Below are 21,102 nucleotides of genomic sequence, written 5' to 3' on the forward strand. Positions count from 1 at the left end.
TTGTGTGCAGTTGATGCATATTGATAGATAAGTAGATGGTATAGATAGATTGTACACACTTCGTTTTATTGTTTCACTAGAAAGCGCGCTGGAGAAGATAGAAAGGAAGCGAAAGAGATGCGTATACACACATATATGTACACACACATACATATATATATAGAGAGTGTGTGTGTGTTAAATCGACTTTCGGTATATAGTTTTTATTGGAAAAAAGGAAGAGCAGCAGAAAGAGAGGGAGAGATAGATAGAAACAAATATACATTATCACAGAAAGCATCTCCACATTACAACAGATTGTCATTCATACAAAATTGCATATTCTCTATAACATTCTCTCGATATTGATTTGAAACAATTGGAACTGCCACATATTTCCCTAATACATTCTCACTCATCCTTCTTTTTCTCTTTTAACCTCTTTATCTCTTTCTTTCTCTCTCTCTCTCTCTCTCTCTCTCTCCTCTCTTTCTTTTTCTATCATTTTATCTTTGATTCCTTGGAATTTACATTAAATAAATAAATGAATATAAAAAGAGAGAGAGAAAAACAAATAATACTGAAATAATTATCTCATGGTTTCATCTCGATATTTTTCGCCCATGTCGTTCGAAATAGCAACACTTGGGAATGAATAACTAATATTGATTTTTGTTCAGAGCATCGTGGAGTAAGAGGTAAGCTTTTTTGATGTGTCAAGTTTGCAAAGCGGTTTCAATTTTCAGCTAGGAAGACATTTCATTTCACTTCCGTTATCTAATGGGAGACATTAGATCGAGGACTGATAGTGTGATGTATTTCATTTGACATTTTATTTAGCCAAGCTGTTGTATCGTTTTCTTAACTTGACTAAAGACTGACCACCTTTAGATATGACTGAATCAACTCCATTGCATGACTGGTGGCTCATTTATTGACCACTAAAAGATAAAATGCAAAATCAAGCCCTTGTCAGTCCCATTACGAAATCGGATATACACCACCATTAGAATTGAAATAGTATTTACTTATTTGAACTAAATGTAAAGCATAATGTTGAGTTATTTTAATAGCGAATGCTGCTTTTATGTTGGGATCTTTTGTAGAATACCGTACAGTGTAGATTCAATTGGCTACCAACTGGCATGGATACTTAATTCATCCATCTAAAAGCGTATGACAAGGAGGAGTTGAATCCGACTCGAAATATGGACGAGTTAAACTGTCTATTACAATGTATTCAATGCTGGCAATTCACAGCTTCTACGTTGACGCCTTACACGAAAAACTAATATTGACATTGTTATATATGAAACTATTTTCGCTTCAATCTTCTGGCAGCCATTTTTTTTCAATACAAAGAAGAAAAACAATACACAGAAGAAAATATAATTGTTATTGATTTCTCCAATCACTTGTCTTCTGACTTGTCACACTATATCGATTATAACTTTTCTTTATATATATATATATATATATATATATATATATATATATATATATATATATATATATATATATCACGTTTTGCACTAACTTGAATTTGCAGTTAAAAGAGAATTATCAGGCGTTAAAGGGACTGATTAATCTTTGCCATATCAACTCTTTGAAAGATTTACTTCTTGACAGAAGACACTTGACTGTAATATACTTGAGCTATGAACCCCAGCATATCAGGAAGGAGGTTGCGATTTCAATTCACAGTCGAATATAATACTTTCTTTTATTTGCGCCGTTGCTACACACAAGTAATATGATGAAAGTTAAGAGACTATAGACGAAAGTAATCCTTAGAACACAAAGACAAAATAAATATTGCAGTTCTTTGAGTTCTGCACTGTTTGGTGTACACAATTCTCCACTGTCCTTAATAAAAAAAAACGTAGCAATTTTCCATTTCCAATCTACTCGTAATATACAGAGGTGGTCCGCCGAGGTCTACTTTGCCTTTCATCCTTTCAGGGTCGATTAAATAAGTACCAGTTACGCACTGGAGTCGATGTAATCGACTTAATCCCTTTGTCTGCCCTGTATGTTTATCTCCCTGTGGGCAATAAAGAAATACATATACAGAAGTGATTGAAGTGTAACTGGCTGAGTTAACATGGTAGTGGATAACAAACCGAGACGTTAGTGGTTACTCCCAGTCATCGGCATATCTGGTGGGAAATAAATATCCCTAAAATTTGAATTATAACATTTAAAATTCAACATTTATAGCTCGTACAATTAGGACCTCATCTTTTCACAATTCAAAATTTTTGAGATTGTCCTAATTTATTCATTAACATAGGTCTTGTGTTTTTTTTTTTACTATATAGTTATGTATTTATGCACATTTTCTTGGGTTTTATGGTATTTTGGAAGAAAGATTTGTCTCGTAAATATTTATTCATGGAAACAAATCTAGGGCACCATTGTCCCAGCAGACAGATTAAAAATTGTAAGCAATTAGCGGTTGTTGATGACATCGGTAAAAGTAACATAAAATTCCTTGCGGTATTTCGTTACATACTGAATAGAGATCCAAAATCAGGCATATTGTGGCAGATAAAAAGATGCAAAGGTTGATTTAATTGGATATTTTCTTCCACCCATTTTGTTTTAAATTTTGGTCATTTCTATACAGTTCTAAAAACTGTTTTTTTTTTTTATTAAATGTTGATGGCATTCACGGTCCCGACAGCATAAAATAATTCATTGTGGTCATAAAAATATAGCTCTGTTTTACAGCTCCAGTTCAGCCCTTAATCTTGCTGAAACAAAGGCGTTCCAGCTGTAATAATGCCCAATTTGTTCCGTGTATAATGTATCTGGGACTACATTAATTATTGCGGTCTTATTTTTAATTTCCTTAATGTACGATATTGTCATATGAGATTTGGTTATTAAATCTATCAGCAAATATAGGCCTCATTATTGGGTCAATAGCAAAACTTATAGTATACTCAAGATTGCTTATTAGAAAAGAAAAGTTTAGAGTATTAATTTCTAATATTGGTACAGGTCAGGAAGTTTTAGAGAGTCTGCAGTCAATCAAATTGACATTATAGTACTCGACGTTAGCATTATTTCATCGACCACCCACTCCCAGAGAGATAGTCGGAAGGACAAGTCACCCTCAGTGGGATTTGAACATGGAGAGCCTTGAATGATTAATGATTCTTCCCCTATGGATTTCGCAAAATGATTAACACTTATCGACATCACAGGAAGTGACAAAATGTGAAATCCACGAGTATTTTCATTCACAAAGTACAGCCTCAAAACAATAAATTTTTACTCAATTTTGATAGCTACTTCTCGCCGATTGAGCAACCAAACAGACATACCCTTGTTTGTTCATTTAGGTTATTTGTGACATTCATCACTGTACTTAAAGAGTTTCAGTATTTAGGACTTAAAAATTAAAAGTTGAATGTTGAAACGTTATTTTGTATTTTGTTAGATCAATCAACTTGCGAAGTAACAAATCAGCAGAATTAAGAAGTTGAGTTTTTTTTTTCTATTAATGTGCCAGTCTTTCGATAATGATGAAGAATTAAATGCTTTGATGTTCAATCTGATGCAAAGCGAAGGGGGGATTGCTACTGACTAGTAGTGTGCGGGTAGTGGTTGGGATGGGGGTAATTAAATAATATCAATTATAAATTACTATTTATAATGAGCCTGCAGAGTTAAATTCAATAAAAAAGAAACTACTTTTAATAGTATCGGCTAATTCAGAGATGGGAAAAAACTATTTTTGCCTCAGTACATTATATATCGGTTGCGCTTTTCATATCTTTTTCTTTCTTTCTTTTTATATATTGCAAATAAAAGTCCGCAAATTAAGTATAATAATTAGTAGTGATTGTATTGCTATTGTTGTTGCAGAAATTGTGCCCTAAAACCAGAGAGAACATTCTGCTTTCTATAATAGTATAAAATTCTACTATAATTTGAGAAATCACATGATATAGTTTTGAAACTAATTCCATCTATTTATGTTTTCCATTTACATTTTTTCTGTATATACGCTAATATAATTTTATATTATGTTGTTTATATAGCTTTATTTCCGTTTTGTATATTTACTTGTTTATCTCGCTTAATATTTCCCATCAGTTCGCATTAACGACCCTATTAAGAGCTGATTGATTAGCTGTTAATAGGATTGTTAAAATAAGCAACAGACCGGTACAGGGGCCGACTTAATCAAACGTTCTTTCATATTTGAGACCTTGTGCCAATGTTAGAAATCAATATTATTTAGAGAGATCAAGAATGGGGAGTTGAACAAAAAATGGATAGTGTACCTTACTCTATTTTCAGCTTGGTAGAAGCAGCAGCAGCAGTAGCAGTAGTAGTAGTAGTAGTAGTAGTAGTAGTAGTTGCTGTTGTTATTGTTGCACGAAATGCAAGATGACTACATGTTGCTACATCAAGTACCTAACTTTCAAAAGTATCAGCAACACAAGTGACGTAACGAAAACCCACCTTGGCCTACTCCTAGTACATCCTATCAAACTGGAGTATGCCTGCATACACTCCCTTTATTCTACCGTTTCTACCCTTTATTCATACCTTTCTACCTCTCCACCGTTTAATTTTACTAACTGTACCCATATCAAGGCAACCTAATAATAGCAAACCCTGCGGGACTCGTGTAACATTTACCATGTAACATCACTCATACGAGAGATAGTAACAGAGTCCGAAAAAAATAGTATTCATCTTAGCAAGTATTATTTAGCAGTATTGAAATATTCAGGGAGAGAGCTCCCTCTTATATCAGAACGATTATATTCACGTTCCTCCACAGCACGCAAACTTATGTACCAGTTCTGAGTAGTGAATTGATGGAACATTGTTAGAGCGTCGAGTGGAATTCATTGCAGTTGCAGTTTCGACTCTTTACATTTTGGAGGCAAGGCATATGATGAGATTGGTGGCAAGCCTTTCCTTTGGGCCATATCAGTGGCGTGAATAGTAGTGAAAACATATTTATTACATGCATTGACAGCTGCTGCTTTTCCATAAACATTTCCACAAACTGCTCCTAAAAGAAGAACATTTCTGTTGCAGATAAATGGTCTCACTATCCATAAAGTGGCACTGGAGTCACTAATAACGTCAGTGTAAGTGAGAATAACCAGATGGTGATGTGAGTGGGAAAGCTCGTGTAAACAAATATGATATGAATATATGGATGTCCAATTAATCATCATTTTTATACTAATATTAAATTGATCACTCTTATGATATATTAATGAGACGACGTCAAGCAATGTAAAATAATTAATTTTGCTTAGGGGTAATGCTTCAGTTGTTGTTACAATGTGTCAATTCCAGTCAATACGAGTGTGTGCTTCTCTTTCCAAGCCTCTGTATGTGTATGTAATGTACATGTATATATATATGTGTGTGTGTGTGTGTGTGTGTGTGTGTGTGTGTGTGTGTGTGTGTGTGTGTGTGTGTGCGCGTGTGTAATTGGTAAAGAGAACAACAAACGTTAAGGCAAGGCAAACTTCTCAAGTCATATTATTATTGGAAAAAAGATTCAAAGTCTTACAGGTGTTTCTGGGATATCCCAGAGTATAAGATATTCCGTCTTCGGAGACAAATACGGAAAATGAGAAGGGTAGAGATTAGTGAAATGACGACATAGAGGACAGGAGTAAAGGAATAAGATGAAGAAAGAGAAGAAAAAAAGAAGCATGTTATATGTATATATTATACTATCAGGACTTCAACCTACATGATTTACGCAGGATTGCATCTAAGGACTTGGGGACTTATTTCTACAAGATCAGAAAGCTGAACTGTGAACTTTTAAGCTTCTTTTTCCTTCTCTTTCTTCATCTCTTTATTCCTTTACTTCTGTCTTCTATGTCTTCATTTCATTAATCTATACCCATCTTATTTTCCCTATTTGTCTCTAATGACGGAATATCCCATACTCTGGGATATCCCAGAAACAGCTGTAAGACTTTGAATCTTTTTTTCCAATAATAAAAACGTATATGACTTGACATGTTTGCCTTGCACATCTAGGTAGCACAGCGGAATAGGGGCCACCTTAGACTCTGAGGTCAAAACAAATCTAGGTCAACAATAGAAGGGAGTTACAGGAAGCTAGCTGGTTGCTATAGCAACACCCGTCTGGGCATTCCACTCCACACACGCTCACATATACGAACATCGGCAACATTCGTCAATTTCTTGAAAACGTGGTCATGACCCCATAATACTGAATACAAGATAAGGCTACATTAATTCACATATTTGTTTCCTTGTAAGTTACCTTGCATTTAATTCGCATAGTTTTGGCCTTCCCCACGATCCTTTATACAATAAACATATATATATATATATATATATATATATATGACCCCATTTTCAAGAAATTGACGAATGTTGCTCGTGTGTGTGCATGAGTATGTATACAGGAAATTCTCTAACCCTAATGTATGGTAAGTGTTATTGGTTAACGTAGAAAATCTGTTAAATGGAACGCAACTTATAAGCTAGTTTTTATAAAGCCTAAAATACTAGCTTTTTCTGCACAATATAAAATTTTTAAGTTGCAATAAAGAACAATGAAATTTTACTTAGCTTTTATTACAGTGTAATTGATAGTAGGTATGTATATTTGTATGCAAATGCACATATATACATAACACATATATCGAGTGTGTGTGTGTGTGTGTGAGAGAGAGAGAGAGAGAGAGTGAGTGAGATAATTGATCCATATCTCGGTATATTATATATGCTTTTTTAAAATATTACTTTGTTCGGTATCAAAATTTCATCGAAAAACAGCCTTGTCTTTGTTGAATAGGATTTCGATCAATTGTTCTTTTGTCCGATTTTTTCTTCTACTAATGTCGCCTTCTTTCGGCCAATGCGTTTTCAACAATTGTCTTTTCAAAAATTGTTCCTAGATTCGCATGTGTGTGCGTGCGTGAGGGAGATGGAAAGAGGGAGAGAGGGGGAGACAGAAACACAGATATTAGTGATTTCATAACCAGATACTTTCTACTGGTAATCATTTGAGCCACTGAAAACTGTCACAGGGTCGATGTGTACATGTATGTTTCATTGTGTACATGCATGTTTCATTGTTTGGACATTTTTTGGACAAGGAAACAACCACTTCTGTAGTTTCATTGAAGTGTAAGCAGGAGAAGACTCGATTTAGAAGTCGTTCGCGTGGTAATATTCTCTGTTGAAATACTGTCGATGTTAAAGAGTTGTGGTTTTATCAGCACATGGGAGAACAACCCCTGTACACATATAGAAACACGTATACACAAATACACACAGACTCCGCTAATTGGGTATTCTTGCGACCAGGATAGTCCTGGATAATTGAATATAACTCAACCTTAAAAACAAGATCACGTTTTTAGGCATTACATTAAATATATAATTCTATTTTGTTACAACCTCAATATCTACCGATTTATTTTATCTGGTCGAATTAAGTTTGCGGATCCATGCCTACTGAATTTCTAAACCATACAGCTATAAGCACATAATTTTCCGCGATACCAATAACTTTGTATAACTGCTTAACCGCAAGATATTTTCATTTATTGTTGGCTCTGAAATTAGCATATGCTCGAATAATTGAACCACTAAAATTACAGAAATTTTCAATTTCTAAATGTTTGCTTCCCATTAAGGGCTTTACCTGTCTCCGAGTAAGCTCTAAATGGCAGTAAATTGTCCTTTTGTTTCCTAAAATTACAACAAACGTGGTCTAAGATATATTCACAAAGTAACTGAACAGCGTTATTATTTTCACTTCTTTTCAAACATTATTTCACCTTCAAGCAGTATTGCATGCTATCTTTTCTCACTGTTCACAAATTAGTTACTTTTATAAATAATGAAAAACATTTTCACTAATGGTTTGACAGCATATATGAAGACACAGCACACTTAGATAGCACCCCACACCTTTAATGTAAACAAAAAAAAAACATTGATATCGGCGACCAATGATGATGGTTAAAGAGAAGAGGAAAAAATATATATTCTCGCGTGATATACATGGCATTTCCTAAAACATTTTGAACCTTTATTGCTGAAAAAAGTGTCTACAAATTCTTGCCAATTTCCAAGTCAAAAAAATATGATTCAAGAATACAAGCGTTGAAAATACTTGGCAGAAGACTTGTCTCATAAATCTACAGACCATGTCCAGGAATCTATATGCTCTCATGATATACAAGGCATTTTCTAGAACTTTTTCAGCCTTGGAATAAACGCAAGTCTGCATATATTTACAAATAGATACTATTTTTTCATAAATATATATATACACAAACATATATATATATATATATATATACGCAAACATATATATATATATATACAAACATATATATATATATATACAAACATATATATATATATACAAACATATATATATATATACAAACATATATATATATATACAAACATATATATATATATACAAACATATATATATATATATACAAACATATATATATATATACAAACATATATATATATATACAAACATATATATATAGATAGATAGATAGATAGATAGATAGATAGATAGATAGATAGATAGATAGATAGATAGATAGATAGATAGATAGATAGATAGATAGATAGATATTTGAAATTTATAGAAAATCAAAAGACGAAGACAAGACAGGTCTATGGACAACAAACAAGTGTAATAGTTTGACGCTCGGGAAAATGAAAAAGTCTCTTACGTTTGGAGCCTACGCTCTTCAACAGAACGGAGTAAGAGAAAATAAACATGGATTCATATTTTTACTCAAATTCATACTATTATATATTTGCATATATATATACATACATTTATATATTTAGTTTATACATATAAATACATGTATATATATATATATATATATATATATATATATATATATATATATACAATCATGTGTGCGCGTGTGTGTGTGTATTTTCGTTTTACAAGTGTGAGCAAATGTGTTTTGAAGAAGAACTTTTGAGTGAAAAGTGAAATGTTGTCAAATACCTTAATAGCTCTTCAATATATTATATATTTCGCACCATTACCATCCATTAAACTATTGAAATCAGGTACTTACCTAAAAGTAAAAAACAAAGAAACATAATTAATGACATTTCTAATTCAAAACCTAAATTAAAACATATATTCATATTTTTCCTGAAACAGACTTAAGTAGATTGTAGTTAAGTTCCTTACAATTGCTTTCGGCTTTGTCTTGGTGGATTTCTTTTATTTTTATATATAATTATCAAACTACTTTAGAACACCGAGTAGAAATATTAAATTCACTTAGAATTTACCATGCGGCATAGGTTCGATTCCTTCATGTTCCATTAATATTCTTCTATTTCTTATAACAACTTTTCGACTGTAATCCATTCCACAGGGAACGAATATGTTAGGGAAATGATGAGTGGTACATAATGTCAAAATCATTTGTTTATTTGGTTATATTTCTTTAAGTTGATGGCTCAAGTACTATCGAGATCGAATTTTAACTTTTATCTGTACGTCATCAATAATGTAAATAGCACTAAAAGTGGTGGGAGATCAATTAAATCTATTATATCCCTTAGAAATCAATAATTTAGAGAAGATTGCAATTAATATGGTAAAGTAGGATGTGGCAGGATGACCTGACCTTACTTAACACGCTACATGAAGAGAAAATATTTTGTGGTAACCCAACGACGTATTCCCATATCCTTTACTTAAATCCATGTCAGAATATTGGTTTCAAATTTTGGCTCAATGTTAGCAATTTCAGGAGAGGGGCTAAGTCGATTACATCGACAATAGGGTTCAACTGGTACTTATTTTATCGACCCAAACCGATGAACTGCAAAGTCGACCTCACAGAATTTGAACTTAGAACGTAGAGGCGGACGAAATGCCGCTAAGAATTTTGTCCGACTTGCTAACGATTCTGCAAGCTCGCCGCCTTTCCGTGCCAGAACATTGTTGGTATAATTATTTGATGCCTATAACGAGGAAAAAGTCTAAAACAGATCCGTCAATATTTTGAACTCAGGATTTTCAAACAAAACTTATGTAGTCGTAGAGACATGCTGCATGAAATACTAAACTTCGGTGATGACCCAACGTGCAATTATAGGCAAATACATTTTCACTCAAACTGAATATCAGTAGGTTTTGAGCCATAACATCTGTAGTTGATTAGATAAAAGTGAATGTGTATTTAATGATGTTCTTTCTTTTTGTTTCACTATTGAAGACTTTGTATTTACGCACATATGCAACTAAATATATTCTAGTATTAGTTCCTCTTTTACTTATTAACTGTGGCTAATTAGAAAGGATTTTAAAATATCATTAACTGAAGACTAGACTGAAGGTCAACGCTTTCTTTTCTCTTTTTTTTTTCTCTCTTCACCTTTTTAGAAATAGTTGTTATTAACTCAAAAGAGTACCGGAAGTATTTAATTATATTAGGATATTTATATGTATTCTGTTATTTGTTTCAGTCATTTGACTGCGGCCATGCTGGAGTACCACCTTTAGTTGAATAAATCAACACCAGGACTTATTCTTTGCAAGCCTCGTATTTATTCTATCGGTCTCTTTTGCCGAAGTGCTAAATTATGGGGACATAAACACACCAGCATTGGTTGTCAAGCGATGTTGCGGGTGGCAAACACACACACACATATATATATATATATATATATATGCATACATACATACATACATACATACGACGGGCTTCTTTCAGTTTCCGTCTACTAAATCCACTCACAAGGATTTGGTCGGCCCGAGACTATAGTACAAAACACTTGCCGAAGGTGCCACGCAGCGGGACTGAACTCGGAACTATAGGGTTGGTAAACAAACTACTTACCACACAGCCACTCCTGCGCCTATATTAATTATATTAAGATACTTATAATGTATACCATCCTATTTATTTAGACGTAAATGTACTAACAGCCTAGGATAAATGAACTGCTTTCAGCCATAGATGAAAAATGCATCTGAGGCGCAGCATGCATAACGCATAAAATTTCGTTTTGTCCTGCCCTTCTTATCAAAAGATTTAATTTCATTTTATATATTGTTAACACCAACTTCCCAAATAATGTTATTCCATCAATAATACTCCACACTAATCCAATAGTCATGAGGGAATCATCTGAAAATTTCAATTATATATGCATACAAAGCTCGTACATCTGCTAGCGATATTCATGTGTAAATTTGAACACAACACTGCAAAGGAGCGAAACGGTCCTTAATTGTAAAGAAATCAATCTCATTGTAATGAGTTACTGTTGTTGTTGTTGCTGCTTAACCTCAACTGACGTGTCATCAAACGTAATCCAGCCATGGCCATCCTACCTTTAATTCAGACATATAATATATTCCATTTCTAATCTTTGATAATGTTTTACTAGTAGAACGAGGTATCACGAAGAATGAGATCTTTCATTGTCAGTAATATACATTGGTATATGTTTACAACCAAGTAAACTGGGCTGTTTGTGAGTTAAGAGACTGCAAACAGAATGTTGTTTTATCTGCGCCCATGAATACTAAGAAGAATATTTATGAATACTTTCAGTCTATATCAAAATTGTACACAATAGAGGGACAGAAAATATAGAACTAGTTCAATATTGATATATTTAAATACTAACTTAACATATATTTATAATTATTGATTAAATGGTATTTACTGGTATTAATAAAGGAAAATTGAGGTAAAAGAATATGTTAAAATTATATATTAAATATTAACAATTTTAGTGTAAGCATATTTTTTTTAATAATTATTATACCAGCATAGTTTTGTATAAGCTGGGTATGAAATTCATACTTAGAGTAATTGTGTAAATAAATAAATAAGAGCTAGTTTTAAAAATAAAACAAAATAAAATAGATAATCATTGGTAGAACATTATAGAAAAGAGGTAAAATGGTTTATATACCAAAACTATGGTAAGGTATATTTAGCTTATTAACATCAATAGGGAAGATGTTTTTAGAAAAAATTTAACAATTCAAAATGTTAGACTAAAAATTATGTTTACTTGTCAGGATAATATCCATAAAAGACTGATGTTTAATGTCACCTAAAGAAATAATTAAGTTATGGAACAAAATTTTTATTATCGACTAATCTTTTTATAAAATTAAGGGTTATATTATAGGCTTAAGAAGTTGTTATTATTACACCCTACATGATATTTATATTTTCTAATTGATACTTATTTAGAAATGTTATTTATATAAAGTTCTTTATACATACTAAGATCAGGAGGGTAGAGCTATTTGAGAAAAAGAGAAATCCTTGTTGCTGGGCGAAATTCGTAGCCGTATTTCGTATGTCGTTACGTTCAGAGTTCAAATTCCGCCGAGGTCGACTTTGCCTTTCATCCTTTCGGGGACGATAAATTAAGTACCAGTTACGCACTGGGGTCGATGTAATCGACTTAATCCCTTTGTCTGTCCTTGTTTGTCCCCTCTGTGTTTAGCCCCTTGTGGGTAGTAAAGAAATATATGTATGTATGTTATATAATATTATATTTATAATTATTTTATATATTAAATTATATTATTTTATATATTATATTTCTACATTTTGTTTGTTTTTCGTCTGTTAATATAGTTCAATATGATACGTTTTCCTAGATTCGTAAATACTATCACTATACATCTGAGAAACTACCGTCACGTTAATACATTACATAATTGTTATTTGAATTATTGTTGGGTTGCTAAGGCAGAGAGACATTAACGAACGAATCAATCCTTCGTTTGTATCATGGCATTGGCGTTAACATGTATTTATTGACAAGATAAGAGAAGACCCGTAGCTTTCAACGTGAAGCAAGAAGTTATCGGTTGTAAGGCTATAAAATTAACTACTGGTCCGATGGCTTGCAATACAAAATCCAGTCCCGCCGGCGGAAAAACAAATCTATCTCATGGAGATTACTATCCTATCCGTTAAAACCAGATAAAACTAGCAACCTAGTGAACCAGAATAGTTATTTAGTGGTAATAAGATTTAATCCTGGGCAATTTTTTAAATGATTACTTTCTGTCGAAGGTAAGAAAATATTAGTTAATTACATACATAATCAATACAAAAACAGATCAATAGATTGATCAGGCTTTTAAAACGATATTTTCTTTGTTTTTTTATCTTATTTTATTTATTTTTTTTTTTTTAGCTATAATATAATAAAATTTTCTCTGTTTATTGTGTGTGCGGGTGGGTTAAATGTTTTCATAAATTATAAAGTTTTATTGATTCGTTTCTGCTCCAGTAGTATGTCTGTTCAGACATGTTGTAAACACTGACAAGAAGTTATTCATATGATTTAGTTGAGGGGTATTGCATTGCTTGCTAGCAGACAAGCTAATAAAATAAATGTACCTTACTTAGCAATAAACGAAATAAAATGGAAGAAAAATAAACGGTTTTATTTTACAAACTAGTTCTTTGATACGTTTGGGCTATTTTTTTTTTTATATATATTTTATTTAATGTGGTTGGCCGTGTATGCATTTAAGTACGCATATATGTCTGTAAAATATGTGTTATCTCTTTATAGAATTTGGTATTGTGTGGTATATGGTGTGTGTTTGCATAGGTTTGTAAGTATTTAGGAATGTATCAACTTGATATATGTATTTGTAACAATTTATATACTTTGGTGAGTTAATGTAATTGTATGCGTAGTTTTGTGTGTGTAATATGTTTATAGCTTTTACAAAATTTTTCATGTGTTACTGTAGTTGCATCTGTGATTATTTCCAGACTCCCCCCACGCACACTTAGGAGCACGGGTGTATTCACACACACACACACACACACACACATACACACACACACACACACATATATATATATATATATATATATATATATATATATATATATATGTGAATACGCCTATACAGACATACGTACGTACGTATGTATGTATGTATGTATGTCCTATAAATCGATCGAGTTTTCGGTCATAAAACATTTTTAAATACCGGCTTACTAAGACGGTACTTTGTGTGTGTGTGTGTTTGTGCGCGCGTGCGTAAGTGCCTGCATGTGTAATATTTCTTTACATCTATATTTGTGCGTATATGTAACATATTTACCACACGCTACTGCATTTGATATGTTTAATGCTCACGTGTTTGAGCTGCGTCTATAAATATTATAACTCTTTTGTCTATTTTGTGTGCTTAATATTCGAGTATTTATAGCACATTTTGTGGGTTAATTTAGTGTGTTAATACAAAGTATACACACACACACACATATATATATATATATATATATATATATATATATATATATATATATATATATATATATATATATATATATATATACATACGTTCTTGTGTAAATGAAGTGTAATATCTACTAAGGTTTGATGTATTCGCTGTCTATTATTGGGACAGCAGTTTATGTATTATTATGCACCAGTACCATCCATATAGCAAATCACCCAGAAAGAGTTAGCGCAATAGTTTTCCCCCCATTTGTTTGCTTGACTGCTTGTATGAGTACCAGATTTGATATGTAAGAATATATTGAAGAGAATTTCTTATTTATGAGAGGAAGATTTGGCAAAATAATCATCTTTAGCAAGTTATTTCGATGTCAATAACGCGACCCAGCTATATTCAAAATATCATAGATTTTGTGAATTGTACAGGTTATGTAAAAGAAAACATTATAACAGTAGGTAAATAGCGACGCATTTTGCTTCAGATAATAAAAGTCTCTTGAATGCATGTTAAGATTGGAATTACTGCAATTCTGTTCAGTGTGAACACTTGAAGACTGATGTGGAATGAAATCGAAGACTGAAATTGAAGACCTATGTCGAATGATGTCAAAAAAAGAACAAAATTCTAGTTTAGGAGAAGAAAATTAGAATATTATAAAAGGTGGGACAGTAGAAGTGAAGGAAAGACTTATGATGAGTTCACCAAATTGGCTTAGGCAGAGGAAGTAGCATAACCCGAAGGGTGAGAGAGTCACAAAGGAAGAGATAACGTGGCCTATTCTTCTCCAGGCTATAGAAACAGACGGAGTTGAACATTCTACTTCAAAGTAACAAAATACTGGTCTGTTAACGTTTATTGAGAAAACCACATGACAAAGGCATTCACGCCATAGCCATTCAATCACCTTTTTAGATGATGGCCACATAATTCAATGTGCCCCTTTGCTAAGGAATTTGTATATAATTTAAGAGAAATTAACTAATTGTTTCTAGTATGTAGAAGCTCCTTCGTTATTTATTGTACTGCTTAAGAAGTTTCTATTTAAATTGAGAAATATAACGCGAAAATGACAGACATACACCATATACATCCTATACTAATGTACTTTTGTTAATGATAGCTGTAGAGAAACAAACAGTGAAATAGTCATGAACCCAGAGAGAGAGGGGGGAAGAGAAAGAGAGAGAGAAATGGAGAGAAAGAGAGAGAGAAAGGGAGAGAATGATAGAATAAGAAAAGAGCTATTGAAGTAGCAATATACAAGTTATACGATGCTTCAGCAACATTTTAAGCTGTTTTGTGGCCTAGTGCCAATGCCAGACAATATATATTTTAAACTGCCTGAATTGGCCAATATTGCAGGAGAACCTTGGACGCTCAATTAAATGCATTTCTTTATATATATTGCGACATCCTTCTCGTCTCAGTACAGTACAGTTCAAGTAGTAGGGTTGATATAAAGGACAGTTCCATTCCAAAAATATATGACCTCGTGTCTGTGTTACAAATGATTATGAAATTATGCTCATTTTAAACTGATATTTCCTGCGGTCTGTTCTGTTTTTCATTCCTCATGCTCCATGTCCGATCGAAGAAGCAGCCCAGTATAATGAACTCGAATCCACCAACTTGAACTACATCTCCAGCAAATACAGATTTTTGCCTTCACCACAAATTACAGTGGATTGATATGGCTGAGTACTTAACCTCAGAAGGATGTGAGATCTGAGTTCAGAAATTAAAGTGACGCAACAAAAGAAGCCTACACCTGTAATTTTATCCGACGTTTTACGGAATCCGTCAATCCACCAGAAAATGCTAAATCCCGTACCATAAATCCCGTAATATAAATGGAACATGTATGTCTGTAGAACAATAGGTATCCCCGATCGGAGGTATACTTATAGCCGTTATACCAACCAAGCATGAACGTCGCGGATTCCCATTCTGCTTGCTCTCTCTTTCTCCCTCTCTCTCTCACACACACACACATACATACATGCGCGCGCGCATAGAGACATTCGTAATAAGGCAAACAGTAACCAATGCTTGAAGCAACTGGGTTTTATCTCAAAAGTTTTCTGTGCTTTACTTTGTCTATTTCCATTTGAGATTGCTTCTTTTTTTTTTATTTATATTTCTGTGTTTCTTCTAACAGGAATGCTTTCTATATAACAGACTATAAATGTCAAACGAAATTTGAATTCGTTGTTAGAATAGAGTACGTCAAGGATTTAAAGGGATTTGGTGGGGGTAGAAAGGAAGGAAGAAAGGAAGAAGGAAGAAAGAAAGAAGAAAGAAAGAAAGAAAGAAAGAAAAGAAAGAAAGAAAGAAAGAAAGAAAGAAAGAAAGAAAGAAAGAAAGAAAGAAAGAAAGAAAGAAAGAAAGAAAGAAAGAAAGAAAGAAAGAAAGAAAGAAAGAAAGAAAGAAGAAAGAAAGAAAGAAAGAAAGAAAGAAAGAGGGAAGAAAGAAAGAAGAAAGAAAAAAGAAAGAAGGGAAAGAAAGAAAGAAAGAAAGAAAGAAAGAAAGAAAGAAAGAAAGAAAGAAAGAAAGAAAGAAAGAAAGAAAGAAAGAAAGAGGATAGAGAATGAAACGAGAAGATGAGCGAAATCAAAACGTACAAGTTGAAGACAAGATTGGGGAAACTAGTCGAAATAAAAATTCATAGCTTCAGTTCACTCACAAACACAGACTTTCATTGACTTTTGTAAGAAATACATCAAACAAGAGAATGACACTATATTTATTATTCAACGACTAGCAATGAATCTGATTTATAAAGACAATTGTAAATGTATTGAATCGTGTTCAGACGACACTCAGATAAGATCAGAGGCGGAGAACTACACTGATTTGATACGGATCTGAAAGTCATACATTAGGTGTGTTTTAACAAGCCGTTTTCCCTTTTGACATTATTTCCTCATTTCTTATACACACACACACACACACACAAGTACATATGTTTATATAACGTGCGTTTATGCACGCATATATAGTATCGCATAGCATAGATGAATCGGACAGACACTCGAAAACAGAGACGTTGTCATGTATATCAGCGAAATAGAAATACAGACATTAATATTTCACACAAACACGTGTTTCTAATTGCAGCACAACATTAAAACAGACAGGTATTGTTCTTACTATAATGACTTCTCAGTAGACGTAGTAGTTTAAGAAGTTACAGTAGAAGAACACGGAATTGTGGAATTCTTATAAATGTCTCTTTTGCAAGTAAAAGAAATAAAATGGGTGTATGTTTGTGTGTGATGCTCTTTGTTGCGTATGAGTGCGTGGATGTGAGAAGACATAGCGTATGGTTTGTATGGTACGAATATGAAAGTGATGCTTTGAATGCTGGCTTATGAACTGTGACTGTGTGTATTGTGTTTTGTTGTGTATGTATGCATGGTAGCGAAAGATTGTAAGGTCTGGTGGATGCCTAACAGTGTAGAAGTTTGCAGTTTCGGTAAATTGCAGGCGGCAGTTCAAAACGAGCTGTTGTTCCCTGAGGAAGTGGGAGATCAGTGTTCAGAGATAAGCCAGAAACCGATGGGTGTTGGACAGAGTAATAGATAGAGTGAAAAACTGAGTCACAGGTGACTGGTTGATTTGAATGTTTCAAAGGTATTATGCAAACTTGCCCGAAAATCAGCTGTGCGTTTTGTAATCACGTGGTTTAAAACTAGACCAGAATAGCTCCCATAACGATTATTTTCCATTATAACCCTCCGGATTTATAGCATTGCGAGTGAAATTATCCAGAAACATGTATATATATATATATTCAAACACACATGTACATACATTATATATATGCATAAATATACACATATATACATTGTGTGTGTGTGTATGTGTGTGAGCGCATGGCCTAGTGGTTGGGGTGTTGCACTCGTGATCTAGCGATTGTGACTTCAATTCCTAGACGCGTGGCACGCAGTGCACCTGTTCAGGCAACGTTAAGAGAGTGAGCTAATATGCACCATAAACATTTGATCACGATAAACAAGTTATTTGAGCAAGTCGTTCGGCAAAAAGCTGAACGTCATATGTCGTTTTTGACGGGGAAGTCCATCGTATATATATATGCACACACACACACACATACACACACACACACACACACACACATATATATATATATATATATATATATATATATATATATATATATACATATATATACATGCATATATACACTGTTGCTATTTTCATCCATTTTTAAGGAACATAGCTGAATACATAAAATCAAATATATTACGAAGGTTCAAATATCTTAATCTTGGCAATATATACATATGTGTATATATTTTTGTACGTGACTGTGCGTGTGTACATACATGCATACCCACATATGTACATTCGTATGTATATATAAGTCTGTGTGCATTTTCGTACTAAATGATGTTTATTACAGAATTAAATGTGTGACCAATATTCGACATTTAACAATTAAATTACAGATCGGCAATGCACTTGAGCATACATACGGATAATTCTATGTGAGCGAATATATTTATACAGATGCCTTTATATAAATGAGTCACGGGCGACATCATTGGAAAGGCCATAGTTGTCTAGTGAATGACTGACAATTCAATTTGTATAATTAATTACTTAATTAATTAAATTATATATCTATGTGTGGGTAAGTGAAGCTGTGTGCGTGGCCTTTCTCAAGAGTTTTGATATATATATCTTGAGAGATATCATAGCATAAGAGAAGCGAAAGTATTTCAAACGAAACAGAAAAGTGGTCTGTGATGACAGTTCACCTTTGAACTATTATGATGCATGCTCTACATTGCCTTTTCTCTGGGCAATCCCTTTTAGAGAGAAAGGAATATTGAAAGAAAGATTGTGTGTACGTGTAAAAATGTATGTGAGAATGTATGTCTGTATACTGTATTGGCAGTAGTATGCGGTGTTACAGATATATATTAATGTGACGGCAGAGTATACAAAACTACACACCGTCAGAATCCCACAGTTGAGCGTGTATTTGGGTTTTATTGTACCGTGGTTATTTGCAGAGATTGACAGTGGACTAAATCAACATCAATATGTGACATGGAAGGGAGAATGATTTGAACTAAGAACGTAAAAAACTTAAGCAAACGATGCAAGATATTTTGTCTGATGCTCTAACGATTCTAGCAAATCAACACCTACGCATCCTTCAGAGCTACTGCCATATAATTTGAACTTTATACTGAATTTTAAAAAAATACTACAATCAAATCGATTATCTTACTTTCACATGAACTGCGACGTAATTTGCTACCATGACTCTCATCTAAAATCTTACAAAAAGAATAAACATTGAATAATGTAGTTCTCCATATATATATTAATACCAAGAAAAGAGTTTAACTAGTTTCCATGCTTTTGAACATAAGCCTGATGGGTCATGACTGTTTCTGGACAAAGCAACAATAAACATACAGCAATGACTAAGCGTCTATGCGATAGTTAGACATGGTCGAAATATCAGCCCTATTCATTTCAGGTCGCAGTGTACCGTCTTAAAAATGGAAGAATACATTATCTGAATAAAGGACCTTTGTGAACACTTGTTACTAGTGTGTATTTCTTGCATTGCTCCTTTATCATACACATAAGTATAAAAAATAAATGTGTGTATATGTTTACATACACACATACATATGTATGTATATATATATATATATATATATATATATATATATATATATATATATATATATTCATTTATTTATTACGAGAGGGTGCTGAAAAGTTTCTAGCTTTGGGTAAAAGAAAATACAGGAGGATCAGTTAATTATGGCTTATTCAACATATACCCCTGTCACATTCATTTACTTATTGCAGTTCTTCAGTTTTTCTAAGCGCTGTAAAAGAAGTCGGGAAATTGGGTCTCCGACCAGGCCTTTCCCGATACCCTTAAGCTAGGAACTTTTCAGTATATATACATATATGCAGATATGTATATGTGCATACATATATGCATATATATATATGTGTGTGTATGTGTGTGTGCGCGCGGGCGGGCATATGCATACGTATATAGCTATTTAATTTGATACTAAATAGGATTCTTATTTTAAACATTAACATTTTAAAGAAGCCAGTTGCTCAAGTTTTGAAAATAAAAACCTACTGTAGGAAGCAACCATACAAAGTATGTTACTTATGAACTGCTACAGTGATTTGACAGAGATTTTATAGCGTTGGATAGACTACCGAGATCAGTGTTGCATTTTGATCTTCCGATTTCGATAAACAATACCTACGCGGGTGGGAAATGTAAGAACGTCGTGTCCCAAGCCTACACGGATAACAGTCTTAATCCATTACCTGGTATAACACCATCACCGGGCCGTGTCTTCTAATTGAACATACTTTCCTTCCTGTCTCCCACCAGTATCAGAGACCCTGTGAATGATTATAGACACTACCTTCCCTACTGATTGTAAAAGAAATACACTGAATAAGCTACAGGATTGTCTCATCTGAAACATTTTCGATCGTGGCTGTGCTAGACCAGGTTTTTCCAGCGTCTACACAATAACTTGCTAATTTTTGCACAATGCTAGCAAGGTTTTTGTTTTTGTTTTGTTTCATTATTTTTTAAGGAAGAAGTTGATTACATCGACACCAGTACACAACTAGCACTTATTTTCTCAATCCCGAGAGGACGAGAGGCAAAAATCGTCTGAGAACGTCTGAGAGCCAAAACAAATGAGCTAAGCATTTTCTTCCACACGCTAACGATTCTTATTTCTTTATTGCCCACAGGGGGCTAAACATAGAGGGGACAAATAAGGACAGACAAACGAATTAAGTCG

The 21,102-nt window shown here is 33.3% G+C and overlaps 1 protein-coding gene across 1 annotated transcript in view; it reads right to left on the bottom strand.

The window, feature by feature from the left end:
• Nucleotides 1-9,059: 9,059 nt before the first annotated feature.
• LOC115209714 (neurogenic protein big brain-like) overlaps nucleotides 9,060-21,102 on the bottom strand; it is a 221,606-nt gene continuing 209,563 nt past the window's right edge. The window contains exon 3 of the mRNA XM_029778205.2: nucleotides 9,060-9,080. Coding sequence (XP_029634065.1) covers nucleotides 9,077-9,080 — 4 coding nt within the window. The 3' untranslated portion in view covers nucleotides 9,060-9,076. The remainder of the gene's footprint in view (nucleotides 9,081-21,102) is intronic.

This window comes from Octopus sinensis, linkage group LG3, assembly GCF_006345805.1.
Source record: "Octopus sinensis linkage group LG3, ASM634580v1, whole genome shotgun sequence".
In the NCBI taxonomy this organism is placed as follows: Eukaryota; Metazoa; Mollusca; class Cephalopoda; order Octopoda; family Octopodidae; genus Octopus; species Octopus sinensis.